The sequence below is a fragment of the Stenella coeruleoalba genome, assembly GCF_951394435.1.
Source record: "Stenella coeruleoalba genome assembly, chromosome: 16".
Lineage (NCBI taxonomy): Eukaryota > Metazoa > Chordata > Mammalia > Artiodactyla > Delphinidae > Stenella > Stenella coeruleoalba.
The window spans coordinates 25067391-25083895 of NC_137162.1; the positions used below are offsets into that span (position 1 = coordinate 25067391).

Genomic DNA, 16505 nt, shown 5'->3' on the forward strand with positions numbered 1-16505 from the left:
AGGATCAACCCTCTCCCCACCGCTCCACGCTGCACTGAGCCGAGACAGCGGTCCAGGTGCCCAGGCTGCAAGGTGTGGAGTCCATGCTGGTGCACAGCGGGAAACTGATCACCTCTGACCCTCATCCCTCCCTTTCCAGCGGCGCAAGCTTACCCCTCCTGGATGCAAGCTCACAGCTGGCCCTCACCCCTGACTGCACAGTTATCCTCCTCAGGACGCTCACCTCCTCCCGCCTGTCTGAATCCTGCACACCCCTCTGGCCGAGCTCCTGCCCGCTCTTCTAAGAAGCCTTTCCACACCCTTCAGCTTATTCTGCTCCTCCAGGCTCAGCTCAGCTTGGCCTAAGCAAGGCCCTGCTAGACCAGGCCACACCAACCTCATTCAGCTCCTAGGACCACCGTGCTTGGTCCGGCCCCCGCCCTCACCTTGACCAGTTCATTCTTACCCACCCTCAGGACTCAGCTTCAAAGAGACTTTCCTAAAACCACCTCCTATCCCAGTCTTCCCAGGTCCTATCAGACTCTGCCATAGAACCCTGCTGTCCTTGATGGAATCATCAGCTTGTCATTAAATAACCGTGCAGTGGGTATTAGGGACCGTGGACATCTGGTGCAGCTGCAGTGTGGCTGGTGGGAGATGAGGCCGGGAGGAAAAGACCTTGGATTGTCAGGCTAGGGCTCTTGGACTTATTCCGTGGGCAAGAGAGAATTCTGTCAGGGTTCATGCAGAATAAGTCGTTCTTGAGGGCCCTGAGACCTAGGGTTTAATGGCCTCCCCCTTTTTTTTCATTTGTTTGGCTGGTTGTTTAGTTGGTTAACTGGCTAGTTAGATAGTTGGTTGGTTGAATTGTTGGCTGGATGGTTGAAAAGTTGATTGGTTGACCGATAAGTTATTTTATCAGTTGACTGGTTGGTTAGTTCATTAATTGGGTGGTTGGTTAGTTGGTGGGAGGGATGGGTGGATGGACAGATGGAGAGTTGTTTCATTAGTTAGCTAATTAGTTAATTCCTTGATTAGTTGTCTGGTTGGGTGGGTGGGTAGCTGATTGATTGTGTCTTCCTCGGCGCAGTCCTCGCGCCTCCCGCATCACTGTTGGCCCAAGCTGGCCCTGCTTTGGGTTTTCCTGTTCCCACTTTCATCAGGCCTAATGCCCTTTCTTCCTGTCTTTCCACAGGCACTTGTCCGGCTGCCACCCCATATTTCACAGTGTGATGAAGTCTTTCGGTTCTTTGAGGCCCGACCGGAGGATGTCAACCCCCCGAAAGAGTAAGTTGTAGTTCAAGCCTCTCCCGTGTGCTTGGGGGGAGAGCTGGCAAGGCCAACGAGGCTAAGCAAAGATGGACCAAAGGAGGCGGGCCATCTTCCCCAGACTCCTGTTGCCAAGGCTTGTTCCTCATTTCTCTTGACCCCAATCTTTGCATCTGGGGAGCAGGTTTTCCTGAAAACTCTTCATAGTTCACAGGTTATGGTCAGGAGCAGATGAGATAACAGAAAATATAATGGTCATGCGGTTCAGATGCCCAGGGTTAGCGGTCATTGCTCTTAATCGTTGACGCTACCAAGCTCCCAGCTGAAACACAGAACTAGGAGGGCACGCGCTGCCCAGGTGAACCTCACCTGCTGACTAACCCAGTGGTGCTGGGCTGCTGCAACAGATCTTATAATCATCATCAAAAACAACTATGAGTGTGCACAGAGCGTTTACTAAATGGCTTTTACCTGTAGCATTTTACTGGGCTGGCCAAAAAAGTTCGTTTGGGTTTTTCCATAACATCTTACAGAAAAACCCGAATGAACTTTTTGGCCAACCCAATCCAATAGACTAATGTAGCCCGGTTTACAGAGGAGAAAACTGAGGGGCATGAAGTTAGGTGAATTTTCCTGAAGTCATGCAGCTGGTTGGGTATGTGACAGGCATGTGACTTGAATGAACCCAAATCTTGAACTCATGAGACTTGAACCCAGGGCTGGCTGACTTTCCATGTTGGGGAGAAACGGGGCACCAAGCATGTCTCTTTTCCTCTCTGGAAGCAGGGTACTCTGGGCCTGGTGGTCAAGACGACCTGCCCGGTCTTGCTGGTCTCTCACACACATGCCCAAACTCCATCCTCATGGCTACCTTCTCTTGCTCAGAACACTACCCTCACCCACACTCCCCAGAGTAGCTTCTCAATGGAGAGAAAAATCCAGGGGCTGATGAGCAGAAGAAGGCAGCCAGGGAAGAGGGGCGAGTAGGGGAGAGGGTTGGGGGAGAGGACTGAAGGGGGTGCACATTGATTACCTCACTCCATACGTCTGTTCCCCTGAAATCTTAAAGTACCAGAGTGGACAAGAGGGAGGCAGATGGGGCGGGTACTACAGGAGGAAGGGAAAGAATAGTACAGAGGAATTGTCTGGGGCGGGTGGGGAGAGGCAGGAGGCCATCTGGTGATGGGGAGCAGAAAGCCTACAGACAAGGGTTGTCGCACAGCTCCAGGGGCGCCGTTGTGAACGGTGAACTCTCTGTGAACGGCGCCCATAGAGGTAGTAGAGTACACAGTCTGCACACCCACACGTGGCGGTCCTGCCTAAAGGAGCCCTTCTCTCTTCACCCGTGCTGTAAGACTAAGAGCCTAAAGTGGCCTAGGCCCTCTGGGGGAGGAAAGCATTACTCGGCTCAGAGGCTCACCTGGCCCAACCAAAGCCCTCTCCTTTACTGGCTACCAAAGGATTAAGAAACAAGCAACTGCTGTGAACCGTCAGAAACTCATCACAGTGTGGTTCACGGTGTGGAGCAATCGAAAGCCACAGGGAGTGGGAGGTGTGGTGTCGAGCGCGCACCCCGGCTCCGCTGCTTACTGAGCACACGACTGGCTACACTCAGGTACCTTCCCCTTCTCTTTCTCATCTGTAAAAAAGGGAAGAGTGATTAATCCGTGATCTTGCTACCTCCAAGGATTGTCTTGGAAACTTAGATGACACGTGGGCGGGGCGAGAGCTTTGTAAACAACAAAATGAGATACAAATGTGTGTTCTCACCAGCAGGAAAAACATCGCTCTCTCTGTACCTGCTACGCGTCAGGCTTGTGAGAGAGGTTTGCACCGGGAGTTACATGTTCTTGTCCCCATGTTACAGATGAGGAAACAGGTTCACAGCTGGAGCCAGGACTTGAACCCAGATTTTTCTGGTTCCAGAGGCCGGTACTCTTTCCACATCTCCTGCCCACCCTCCCTGGTTTGGGGAGGAATCAGGGGACCAGGACTGTGGTCCTGACACCTCTCAGTGCATCCTCTCTGTACCCCTTCCTCTGTGTTCCCGCCCCCGCCTTCCTCACTCTCCCAAGGCAGAAGAAGGCTCTTGAGACCGGCAGCAGTGTACCGGGTCCACCTGGCCCTGCCGCTCCCCAGCTGTGATGGCCTCTCAGAGCCTCTTGTTCTCCTTTCTTCCACGGGGAGAGAGGAGATGCCCCTCCCCAGGGGGGTTGTCTTTGGAGTCACACGTGATCGTGTGCCCAGAGGAGGGGAGAAGAATTGCTGCTGGTGGGTGAAATAGCAGGTGCATCGCCACAAAATCAACTGACCCTGCCTTTGGGTCGTGCCTCTGAACCCACTCCCCGCCAGGCAGCTAAATAAGTTGGTCCTGTTTCACCTGTTGACCTGAGCACCAGTAGCCATAGGTTAGCCTCTTGCCCGTCCCTGGAAGGCCCTCGAGGAAGGTGGAAACCAGGCTCGGGGAGACAGTTGTGTGTTGGTGAGGCAGCAGGCATGGCTTTGCGGGGCAGGCTCTGGGGTCCAGGCCCACCACTCGAGGCTCTGTGATCTCTGATCATGTGCCCAGCCTCTCTGCCTTTCTGTGTCCCCATGCCTGAAAAGAGAGAATGCAGGACTCCTGGAGCGGTCCGGAGGGCTTACGGAGACGACGTGTGCACTGAGATAACCCGGCTGGTGCTGTGGGCCCCTTGGAAGCGCACAGCAGTGTTGTTCGTGGGAGGTTGTGGAATGGAATGGAATGTGGCCCTGTGCGTGCTGCAACCCTGCAGATCACAGCCTGGCTTTTGCAGGGAGGAGTCACAAAGCATTTAGCCTCTGAGTCACCGTGGCCGCGGGGGTCATCTGCCTCTTTCTTGAGGTGGTACTGCACACCTGGGCCAGTTCACATCTCATCTGGCAAGAGATGGCCTGAGAATAGGAACCCCTCCAGCATGAGACGGGCCTGAGGCTCAGGAGGTGGGGTCGGCTGTGGCCACACGGTTCCAAAGGGCTTCTCCGCCCTGGCCCCTCTCAGCCTCCAGAGCCTGCCAAGAGAGACCTGTGTTCTATGCAGAGTGTGCTCGCCATAGAGCCCAGACCCATGGGTGACCTGGGCTGACGGGCTGACCCTCTGTCAGCCCAGTGCCTGCAGCCGCTCCCTCTCAGGGCTCCGTCCCAGGCCAGCACACCTCCCCCCTCCATCCTGAGACATAAACACAGGATCGAGGAACAGCGTTATTTTGACTCTGGGGCGACTGTGGAGTGGCTTATCAAATTATCAAAGCCTGTGGATTTAACTGGAATTTTGTAGATAACCCTGGCCTCTTTCAAGTGTGCTGCTGCGGGACCTCTGAGCGCTCACAGGGGCTGGGGTGGGGGGACCGTGGCCCTTTCCGTCTTGCAGGGAAGACAAGGCCTGCAACAGGCCCGGCCCCTCGGCTTTGATCCCAGGCCGCTCGCTGGCTTCCGTGGGTGGAGGGGGGGCCCACCTCTGGGCTGCTAGTGGCTGCGCTAGGCCACCGTCCCTGCACAGAAAGGATGTTCTTCACAGAGACGTTTGGTGAGCCTGGCACTGCAGCCTTGGTGGTTTCGCCTCCTCAGATGGCCACCCCAGGAAGGTTGCTCGAGGGCCCTGCCCTCCCCTCCTTGAACTACTGGCCAACGGGTACTGCTGCTGTGTGGGAGCAGCGCTGGGCTCTGCTGGGGCCCCTGGCTCAGGCCCCAAACGCTGGCATTATTCTAGATTCAGCTCTTTCCTTCACACCCCTCCAAGCAGCTCGTCAGCACATCCTGTGCGCGCCACCTTCGGCATATACCCAGACCCTGCCCGCGGCTCGCCACCTCCCTGCTACTACCCCAGGGGGCCGAGCCTCGTCTCACCCCTGGATTCTGGCCTGACTGGTCTCCCTGCCTCTGCCCTCGCCCGCTACGGTCCCTTTTCAACACAGGGGAAGGAATAATCTTTTAAAAATATAGGTCAGATCATGTCCCTCCTCTGCTCAAAATCCTCCATGCCTCCCTTGTGGCTCAGAGTCGAGGCCCTTCCGCCTGCCCCTCCCGTCGCCCCTGGTGGTACCTCCTGCCTCTCCCTCCTGACTCTGCTCCAGCCACTTCTCACACCTTCCAGCCACGTTCTGCCTCGAGGGCTTCGCACTGGCTCTTCCCTCCGCCTGGAACACTTCGCCCCCTCCCCAGGAGAGCCCCAGCCTGGCCCCTCACCTCCTTGCAGCCCCGACTCAAATAGCTGCCTATGCCTGGCCAGCCTCCCTGTTTAAACTCCCCGGCACTGGCTCTCCCCGTCCTGGCTTCATCTTCCTCCACGGAACCTATCACCACCTCCCATGTGACCTGTTCCCTCCCTAATGTTATTGTCAGCCTGGGAGAGCAGGAACCTGTATGTGTTCTGATCACACCGTAATCTCAGTGCCCAGAGCAGGCACTCAGGAGATTTGCCAGATGGACGAGTAACGTCATTCAGGCTTTCTGTTAGTCCCCCACAGGCGGTAGGCTGTGATGTGACCGTTCGCAGAGGTGAAGTGGCTCCCTGGAGGTCACCCAGCTGGCAAGGGGCGGCCAAGAGGAGCTGGGGATGACGCATCCTAGCCCCTCCTGTGTGGATTCTGGGGCAGCTGTGAGGCTGACTTGGGGTGGACAGAGCCCTGATCACCAGATCCGGAAGGAGGGGGATAAGGACACATCCCTGGAACTCAATGGGATTCAGCACAGGACGAGTCCCGGGCGGTCCTGAGCGTCAACTCTGACAAGCAGATGGGCCTGGCCTCGTGCAGGCCACACCCAGCACCCCTGCAGCACCCAAGGTGACCCCCTGGGCTATGCACGTGACCCACCCGGTCCTGGGGCCACACCTGCTGGCCCAGCTCTCCCTGGCTTACCCGTGTTTGAGCGCTTGAGACCCACATCCTGGACCACTGGACCAGGGAGGCAGGCGTCCCCTGGCCTGGCTTCCACAAGGAGCCCCCGAGCAGCGGGTCCCCTCAGCTCTGATTCCCCTGTGATGAGAGTGATGGAAATGGGAGCTCAGGCTGCCGGGCAGGACGCCAGTTGACCACGTGACCCAGCAAATGCCTCTTTTAGTTCCAGTTTAAATTGGCATCATTGAAACAGTGAACCTAAAGGTTCTCAAAGGGCCCTCCAGGAGCCCTGTCCTCAGCACCGCCCCCGCGCGGTGCACGTTCCTCAGAGAAGGGTTAGGGGAGGTGCAGCCCCATGAGGCCCGAGGGCCTGAGACCGGCCTTCTCATCTCTCCAGCCCCCTGGCCCACGGACGCCACCCTCATCCTTAGGCACCTGCACAGGGCTGCAGCCGGCTGTCGCCAGCCTCCACGCCCAGGCCCAGCCGTCTCCTCCACCTGGAGCGCTCCTGTCCCCTCTACCCCCCCACCCCGACCCGAGTCCTACTCAGCCCTCAGGCTTCCCAGCAAGCCTTTCCAGAGCCCGTAGCCCTGGCCGTGGTACCAACCACGCTGTTTACGGTCTCTCCCCACCACGGGGGCCCGCATCGCTGGCCCCCCAGGGCCTGGCACCAGAGCCCGTAGCCCTGGCCGTGGTACCAACCACGCTGTTTACGGTCTCTCCCCACCATGGGGGCCCGCATCACTGACCCCCCAGGGCCTGGCCTGATAAGCATTGAGTGAACCCAGGTTGGGGCTGTTTAACAAGATTAAAACTTGCACTGCCCGCTGTCATGGTTTCAGAGTGAACAGCACCCTCGACCCCTCTGGAGTTAGGTGGTCTGGGCTCCCTGGCCCCTCTGTGCCTCGGTTTCCGTATCTGTAGGGTGTGAATAACGATAGTGCCTGCCACCAAGGGCTGTTGGGAGGATGGTGCGTGGACGACACGGAACAGACCCGGCACGCAGTCAGCACTGCCCAAGGCCAGGCTCGCTGCCGTCATCGTGGCGGTCCTGGGCGGGGGGAACTGCGGCAAGAGACCCCCCACACTGCAACAGCTCTGCCACTCGTGGGCACGGCAGCCTCCTTTCGCCGCCTGACATTGGTGGCCCTCTGCGCTCGGCCCGAGCCCGTGGGCAGGTGGGCACACACGCATTTGGCCCCCATGTCGCAGAGGGGAAAAACAGAGGCCAGGGCTGGCGGGGGTGCCCCCTCCATCACCTCCCACCGCTCAGCAGCCTGGGAGCTCGCGGCCAGCAGGGCCCACACACACACCTGCAGCGCAGAGTGGGCTCACATAGCGACTGAGGGTCTCCACTCCCTGCCGCCCCTCTCGGCTCTAGGCCTGGTCCTGTCCCCTTGGCCCATTTCTTCCCGCTGAAGCCAGCCAGATCCTAGTTAAATTCTCAACATTGCACGGGAGGAACAGGGCCTTGCTAAACAGGTTTTTGTTCCTCAGCCCCAGGGCCACAGAGCCACCCTCTGTTGTGGCCTAAAACAATGGCCCAATGTTCAGAGGGACCATCCATCCCTGCCCCAGCCTGTCCCAATGGCCAGCTTCCATCTGGCCCGGGGTCCACACCCCTGCCACCGCCGTGTCCATGCCCGGGCAGGCCAGCGAGAGAGGGAGGCTGTCCTACCTGATCCAGGCGGAGAGCCAGGTTTGGATCTGGGCCTGGGCCTCGTGAAGGTGGCCCAGCGGCCGATGCGGAGGGTGCTGAGCGAGGCTTCCAGAGACGGAGGCCCTGGGCAGAGGACAGGCAGCTGTTCTGGGGCTGGGGTGGCATGAGGGCAGAGCCCCCAGAACAGGCGCTCTTTGCAAGATCTCCCAGCCTCCCTTCCCATTGCTTCTGAAGGAGTGGAGGCTGGGGCTGCCCTCCGTGGGGGAAAGCAGAGTCCAGGAGGACAGAGGGGACGTTGCCAGCCCTGCCGCGGGACCCAGCAGGAAGACGGGGCGTGGGCGCGGCCGTGCAGCCAGGATAGCCCCGAGAATTTGGGGAGCCTCCTCCAGGAGCTCCCACAGCCTCGATCCTGCCCAAACTCCAGGTCAGGCCTGCTCAGGAGCCTGACGCTGGAGCTCAGCATCCAGGCTTCCGCTGACAGCAGCGTGACCTTCTCCGTAAGTCACACCTACCTGCCCGGCGCCGAGGAGAATGAAGTAGAGGCTGTGTGTGGAGCACTTAGTAGGCGCTGAGGCAGGTTACTCTCTTCTTCCCTCCCTTCTGCTTCTCTGGGCAGCAAACAGAAGGTCCTGGGGAGAGCCCTGGAGAGCATCTCTGCTTCGGCCTTCACCCAGCAGGTGTTCACGGCACATCTACTATGTGCCAGGGACCGGGTAGGCTGACAAACTCAGGGCTCAAGGCTACCACTACTAGGTGGAAATTGTGAATTGAATTAAACTCACTCCAGAGACAACAGTCAGAACACCCGGCTCTGCTTGTGGCCTTGAATGAGTCACTTCCCCACTGAAATCTCTGTAAAAGGCCAACAGTAGCCTCTTGGCAGGATAGTTGTGAGGTTCAAGGACACTGATGCCTGTAAATGCCTCGAGGCTGCCTGGCCAGCACAGATGCTCAGTAAACGGGAACTTTCTCTTCTCCCCCTTTCCTCTTCACCCCTCCTGGGTGCACAGTGGCCACTCAGAAAAGACTAGGGGAATGGAATCGGGCCAAGCTGAAGACGAGCTGGGCTGTCCTTTCCTGAGCCCCTCTCCTCTCCGGGATGGCTCGCCAGGGTTGGTGCCGACTGGGGGGTGAAGCTGCCCCCTCCACCACCAGGCGCCCCACTGGCTCTCAGGACCTCTGAGGCATCCCTGTTCCTGGCACTCCCCAAGGGACAGGTGGCTTGGGAATTGGAGTGGGCAGCCCACCCACCCGCTTCCTGCTTTGCTGAGTCTTGGTCCGACCCTCGTCAGTGGGACGGCTGTCTGCACCCGGCAGGCCTCACCACCACCCGTCTGGGGAGGGACACGGGGCGTACTGTCCTTCCAGCCCCTCTGCCACTGGCAGTGGCGCCAATAGCCTCTTTATGCTGATGGGTGAGAGAGCCAGCGGGACCCAGGGACTGTGGATCCACTGGAGGCTGGGGGCTGGAACAGCACAGAAGCCCTTGCCCAACCCCCCGCCACGGCCCCCTGTAACCTGGGTGGGCAGGTGAGAGGAAGGGGGCCACGGGAAGCTGTGTCCAGCCCACCTGAAAGGGGCGTCAGCGCCAGGGAACGAGGACTTCCGCGGGCCCAGCTGTTGTGCTGGGTGGGCAAGCCGGCGGGAGGCCCAGAGCCAGGGCGTGTGCAGGCCACATCCAGGTTGGGAGGGTTCCTCTGTGTTCAGTCCTGGCACAGGACTTTCAGCTCTCAAAGCCGGGATGGAAAGGAGGCGGCAGGGTGGGGAAGGGTATTCTGGTACTTGCCGGGGAGGGGGGGGGGTCCCAGTTATTTTCTCAGGCTTGTGCTTTCTGTGTCTCCCTGAAACTTCAGCCCCGGGAGGATGGTCCTGGTGTGCAGGTGCCCGAGGCCCCACGTGCCCACTCCCTTGCTCCCAGGGCAGTGGCATCCTTTGGAGGCTCCAGCTGGGGGAGTGTGCCCCCGACAGAGCCCCGGAGGCCTGCTCCGCTACTAGGTCCTGTTTGAGGGGAGTCTTCGTTCCGCTGCCTTGTAATTACTGCCGCTGCGTTGTAACCAGTCCCCTGGCTAGCTGCCCCTCCACAGGGAGTCCGTGGCGGAGCTCAGCCGCAGACCCAGGTCTTCAGCCCTGTAGACGGGTCTTCCTCTGGTGGCATCGGGCGGGAAGCATTGGTCCACTCAAGCATTTTTCATCATCTTCCTGGTGTGAGGCACAGGGCCACAGAAGTGGGCGAGGCTCAGCCCTGCCTCCTGGGGAGCTCGTGGTCTGAGGGGGGAAATGGCACAGACAGGGCCTGGCCCGCTGCTGTGGGAAGCGGCGGAGCACAGGAGCCAGGACTGGGGCAGTTTCAAGGAGTTGAAAGAAAGTCTGTCTGCCTGGAGAGCGAGAGGGTTGGCTTGAGCTGGGCCAGAGGAGATGGGCCTGGGGCATCCAGTGTCCAGCTGGTGATTTGGGACAGTCATTAACCCCTTCCACACTTTGGCATCAGGTGAGGGGACAGAATTTGGGGGTCATGTAACAGGCAGGGTCAGGAGTGGGGGCCGAGGGCTGTGAGCAGGGAGGACATTCACAGCAAGTAGGATGTGAAAGATGCAAGCGTTCTGGAGATCACGTGACCCTTCCCCACCTTCACAGGCCCTGGTACATTGGGCCTTAATGTAGATTGGAGGGTAGGCACCAGTCAGTTCAGGCGCCTTAGTTCATGGGATCCGTGTGTGTTTGGCTCCCCCTTGTGGCAACATTGGATATTACATCAGCCGGCGTTCTGGCAGGCGGTTGCAGACCAGGCTGAAACTGTGCTGGACACTTGAGCATGATCTATCTTGTTTAACCATCCATATAATCCCGTGAGGTTCATGCCTCCTTTCTGAAGATGAGAAATCTCAGGCTCAGGTTGGTTGAGTGACCTCTCAGCTAGTAAGTGTCAGAGGCTGGATCCAAACCCTTCCCAACTCCAGGTGTGCACCCCCCTGACGACACAGGGGTGTGTAAGGAAGAGCAGCACAGGGGCCACGGCCAGGGGAACTTGCTTCAGTTTGCAAGGTGGGACCTTTCATCTGACCATAGGGCTGAAAAGAATCAGCACCGCATGGCTGCCCTCGTCACACAGTAGGAAGCAGCTGAAGGTGCAGTTGAGGGCACCTTCCACACCTGGGGACTCCAGGCTTTTCACCAGGTGAGAAGGTGCACGCACCAGGGCCAGTCCAGCCCGTGTTCACTGAGGGCCTCCTGCTGTGGGATCAGACCTCCGAGAAGGGGGCTGCCCAGCTCGCCTTTCAGGACGGACACAGTGAGGCTGGTTCAGAGAGCACCCAAAAAAGCCGGTCTCCCTTCCCCCCTACCAAACTGAGACCTGACTTTGGCCTTGGGCGCAGCTGTGACTCCACCCCCAGACCGAGCCTCTCTAACACGTGGCCCACTTGTCACCTGGGCAATCCAAAATCAATGTGAACCCCCGCCCCCCAACCCAGGACACACAGCCTGAGGCTACCGGAGGCTATTTGGGCGAGGCCTGCCCCAGTGCTTAGGACAGGAGGGAGATTTTGTTTTCCAAACAGCCTGATGGGGGTATAATTTACATAAGGAATTCCCTCATTTTAAGTATACAGTTAATCCAGCGATTATTAGTAAATTTACAGAGTTGCGAAACCATCCACAATCCAATCTTAGAAAATTTCCATCACCTTGAAAAGATCCCAGAGGACGGTCTTTAATCCTTCCCAGGCTCCAGGGTTTAGGAGCCCCACTAGCATCCCTTCCCTCTTCTCCTGTCTGGGAAGACGAAACCCGTGTTCCTGGGGACTGAGTTCTTCCCCCACCCGTGTCCTGCTCTGATTTCTAGACCTTCCCGTAGTTGCAACTGCTTTGGCCCTTGCACAAACTGCTCAATAGCCCAGGGGTGAGGCCCGCCTGGCCTTCTTGGTGCAGCTCTGAGGTGGACTGGCCGCTGAGTGGGGGCCCAGGGCAGAGGGGCAAGGGTACCCATTTCAGTGGGCACCTTCCCTGCCTATTGATTCTAGTGGCCCACTGGGTGCCCACCTTAAACTCCATCCCCACCCCCAGGAAGTACATACACAGTGGGCTCTGCCACTCAGAAGGCCAGTGGGCGCAGGCAACAGATCTAGGGGCCAAGCCACAAGATGCCCAACTTTCTACCAGGGCACGTTCCAGGCAGCCCAGAGGTTTAGCAGAAAACAATGATCGTGTTTTAGCTCATTTAATTTTGGCATCCATCCGTGAGGTGGGTACAGTTATTTTCCCCAGTTTACAGATTGTGCCACTAAGAAACAGAGGGGTCACGTGACTGGCAAGGCTGCTACGTGGCAGAGATGGCTAGAGCCCAGGCAGTCCAGAGGGAGAGCCTGGGTCTTACCTGTCCTGCTCCTCAATAAAGCTCGCAAGTGTTTAGACTGCATGGCACGAGCTCAGAATAAATGGGACCTATTATCACTAGCGCTATTGTTGAGGGGCTAACGTGCTGGAGAAGAAGCCAGAGGCCTGGCTACCCAAGGCCCACAGAACGCTCACGGCTCAGCTCGCAGCTACAGGGGTTTGCAGTTTCTGGAGCCATCAAACAGCCTCTCCCATCCTGGCTTGCACGCAGTCCCAGCCTGCAGAGCGCAGCATTCCCCAGACACCCTCCAGCCCATCCGCCACATTGCACTGTCAGGTTCTGCAGCCCAGAGGAGGAAGGTGATTTGCCTGAGGTCACCCAGAGAAACTGGATTTGCACCAGGTTTTTTGACTCAGAGCCCAGCGCTCTTCCCAGCACACAGAAACTCTCTCAGCTGATTTCCAGAGCATCCTGAGTGCTGGTGCGGAGAAGGGCACCTGGAGGCCCTTATGGAGACTTGAATGGGGGCCTGGCTGAGGGACCGGGGGGAAGGGCCGGCTGCTGGCTGCTCTGAATGGCTGGGGAAGTGGGAGCTGGGCTGTGGTCATGTCTGATTCAATTAGACAGAGGCAGGCTCCTGATTAGAGAAGCCTGCGCCTGCCAAGCCGAGGAACTCAAGGCTAACAGCCGGGAGAGCCCCGGCTCCCACCCCAAGCAGGAGGGGGCACCCATGAGGTCCACAGAGCCCTGCGACGCCGCAGGCGGGCGCCTCGGGAGCCAGAGGACACGGTTACCCCACGTTGGCCGCCACCCGGCATGTCTGGGTGGCGGCCTCGCTGTGCAGGGCTGTGACCAGGAGGATCTTGGTGGGCAGGTGGGGGCCACTTCACGCCAGGGACAGGGAGAGATGGCGTCTTGTTTCGGAATCCTCCAGAAGCAGATGTGGGGGAGAGGACTGAGCTCAGGCGGCTTACTGGGGAGAAGATACCAGTGAGGGAGCGAGGGAAGTTGCGGGAGGCAAGGCAGCCGGAAGTGGTGCCTGGTTATCAACCAGCTACCCGGGGGCGACCGGGGCTGACCAGGGCGCATCTCCCAAGGAACCTGGGGGGAGCCTGCGAAGAGCTCCCAGCCAGAGGGCTGCCTCACCTGAGGGCAGGGCTGCTGGGACCTCCCCAGATAGCAGGGGAGGGAGCTTTCAAAACAACCTGTCTGAACCGACACCCACAGGGCTTTCCGCTGCGCTTAGGAGGTCTTCCGGGAGCTTCCCTGTGGCCTGCGCCTCGGGGAGGCCTGGCCCTTGTTCCTGCTGCCCCTGCCCCTGCCTCAGCCCTGGCCTCTGCCTTTCCGTCTGCCCCTCAGGCTCTCCCTTAATCCTCTCTTCCTGAGAGCCCTCCCTTTCTTTCTCCACTTCAGCACTCTGATTCCTTTCTTCACAGCTCTTAACCCAGTTTATCAATTGGCTTTATCCGGTTCTGTGTTGTCCTCCTCCGGGCAGGGGTGGGTCCTGTCTTACTCAGTGCTGTGATGGCAGGGCCTGGCACGTAATAGGTGCTTGTCAAGGACAGAGGAGCCCCTGGTGGTGCTGCAGGGGATCAGAGGAAAGAGCTGGCAGCTGCAGGGAAGGTGGGCCAGCACTACCCCTCCGCCGCCTGGGGCTCCGGGACTGCAGGCCTTTTGTCACTAAGCTCTGAGTTTCTGTAAGCAGAATGGAGACAACTGTGGTTGAGTCTGTTCAAGGCCTGAGGGCCGCTCTGACTAAAGCCCTGAGGAGGGCCTGCGTGGAGGGGCCAGTCCCCTGCGGTCCTCTTCCTGGGAGGGCGGGCCCGGCCAGCGCACCAGGGTCAGTCATGGAGTATGAGATGGTCAAGCAGGCCCGGTGGAGATGCTCAGACCAGGAGGGCAGGGGGGCCTTGGAGAGGGAGCCAGACCCCTGGGGGCCGGAGGTGGGCAGGGAAGGCAGCCTGGGGGAGCCAGGCCTCCACCTGGACTTGGATGCTGACGGAGGGTTCAGAGACAGATAGGGAGGGATAGGCCTGGACAGACGGAGGCTTCCAAGCAGGGGCATCAGGACAGGGGCGGGGGTTTTGGGGGGTGGGGCATGAGAAGGCTAGAAGGCCGAGAGCCTGAAAAGATGGTGATGGTTCTCAGCACAGGCTTAGGAGTCAGCTGACACCCACTTTAAATCTGAGCTCTGCCACTGGGCTACCAACTTAAGCATTTTGTGCCTCGATTTCCCCATCTGAAAAATGGGGATAATGATAGCACCTTCTTTTTGGAGTGGTCAAGAGAATTGCAGTAATATATACGCAGCACATCTCTCTGTGCCCGGCACATAGTCAACACCTCCTGAGCACACACGTGCCCTTGTTCTCAGACTTGGGCCCATAGGGGACACGGGCAAAGGAGGCAGTAAGGCACTGTGGTCCAGCTGGGGGAGCAGAGAGACACACTTGCCAGGGTGATGTCCCAGACAGAGGATGGAGCACAGGAGACCCAGGCCATCCTCACATGGACAGGGAATGCACCGAGTCATGAGGGTGGACTCTGCCCATCGAGACTGCTTGAGCCTTCTCATATTTTACACAAATTAGCACCCGCACTTGCTGACCCATCTATAATGATCAGGGAAGACTTCCTGGAGGAAGTGGCATTTCCACTGGGCTTTACTGGGGGGGAAAGGAGGGAAGGGCTGCCTGGGGGACAGCTCAGGATTATACCGCCGTTCTGGCCAGCCCCTTGGAACCACCTGGCAGTCCTGGGCCTGGTTGCCAGGAGTCAGGGCTTTCGTGCACTCACTCAGCAAACACCAGTGGTGCCCAGCCCTCTGCGAGGCCTGGGGAGACATCACAGTTCCGGCCTCACGGAGCCTACAGTGGAGAGGAGGAAGCAGCAAAGACGCAATAGTAAGAGCTACGAAGGAAAAGCCAGGGTGCCGTGGCAGGCCCGGTTTGGGGGTGTTGGGGGTCAGCACTGGGCTACGAGCTGAAGGAAGGGAAGGAGAGAAAGTCAGAGGGAGGCAGAGCCCAGGACAGCATCAACCCAGAGTCACTGTCCCCAGAATTTATGAAAACTCCCCTGGGAGAGACAGCCTCTCTGGAGACTGTAAACCTGCCCCAGACAAAGCCAGGCCGTCCTCGGGCTGCAGACCCATGAAGGGTCACTTCCGCTGCAGAGCCTCCAAGAAGCAGCCAGGAGACGCGTCGGCCTCGGCGCTCTGGACGAGGGGCCGTTAGAACCAGAAGCCACGGTGCCTCTAAGCACAGGTGGTCGTGGACACTTGCCACGTGTCACAGCCAGGCTTCCTATTCCCCGCAGCTGTGCTCACACCAGAGCTGATGCTGTGAAAAGGAAGTGTCTAGAACTCGGTGTCCTTTGGGTATTTCTGGCCCTGAGTCTTTGCCTTTGTTTTAGCTTCCTCTTCCCCACCTATTCCTAATTTAGCTTATCTGTCTGAACTTTACAGGTGTCCTTATCAGCCACAAGATGGTAAATGATTTGAGCGCTAGACTAAGGCAGTTTGGGCTCACATGCTGTGTTACTTTGGGCAAGTGACATGCCCTCTCTGATCCTCTATTGCTCCTCTGTAAAATGGGGAAAATAAGAGAACTTACTACGTAGGAATGTTATGAGGATAAAATGAGCTAATACGTGTCAAGGGCTTAGTTTGGTCCCCAGCATAATGTAAATGCTTGAAAAAATACTCCATTCTTGTCAGTTATGATATTAGTGATAATAACAATAGCAGTAGCAATAACAGTAGCATGCCTCAGTCCCCCCCAGCTTTGGAAAAGGAGGGCACAGTCAGGGTACGGTGGCCTGCCCCACTCCCTCCATGCCCCCGCCCCCAGTTCCCACCATGCTCTGGGGTCCAAGGGCTCATGCCTGCTCCAGGGCCTCTGGGAACTTCTTGGTGACGTCGTTACATGGCGGAGGCTGAAGGCAGTGGCCCAGGGCTGGCCCGCTGGGATCTGTAATGGGTGTCCTGGTAAACAGTGACTTTGCTGTAGTTGGAGCCAGGCTGACCCAGAGGAGAGAGAACAGGTCCAGTGCTGACAGGAAGGCTGCTTGGAGGAGGGCTGGGGCAGGAAGCTGTTACCCAGGGCTCCCAGGCTGCCCCTCCTGCAGCAGGTAGGACGCAGGCCTACCTGGGGCCTGGAGCTGGAAGCCTCTTTGCAAAAGTCACATGGGGCCCGGTCTAATGCCCTGATTATTTCGGTCAAGGAAACTGAGGCACAGAGAGGACTGCCATCCCCCAGGTCTCGTGAACCCCACGCTGGGTGGCTCAGTCTTTGAGGACCCCCCTTAGACCCTGTCTCTCACGTGCTGCTCAGGGAGCCAGTTGGCAGACCCTTGGGAAGCCTCCAGCTGCCCTGGGCCCAGGCTGGCCTGGGGGCACCCCAAGTTCACTGGG

At 58.5% G+C, this 16505-nt stretch overlaps 1 protein-coding gene across 5 annotated transcripts in view; it reads left to right on the plus strand.

Moving 5' to 3' along the window:
* The window catches only part of SH3PXD2A (SH3 and PX domains 2A), a 243186-nt gene that overhangs the window by 128459 nt on the left and 98222 nt on the right, over positions 1-16505 (plus strand). For all 5 annotated transcript variants that reach the window (XM_079901013.1, XM_079901014.1, XM_079901010.1 and 2 more), the window contains one exon: positions 1175-1266. In XM_079901013.1, the coding sequence (XP_079757139.1) occupies positions 1175-1266 (92 nt within the window). The remainder of the gene's footprint in view (positions 1-1174; positions 1267-16505) is intronic.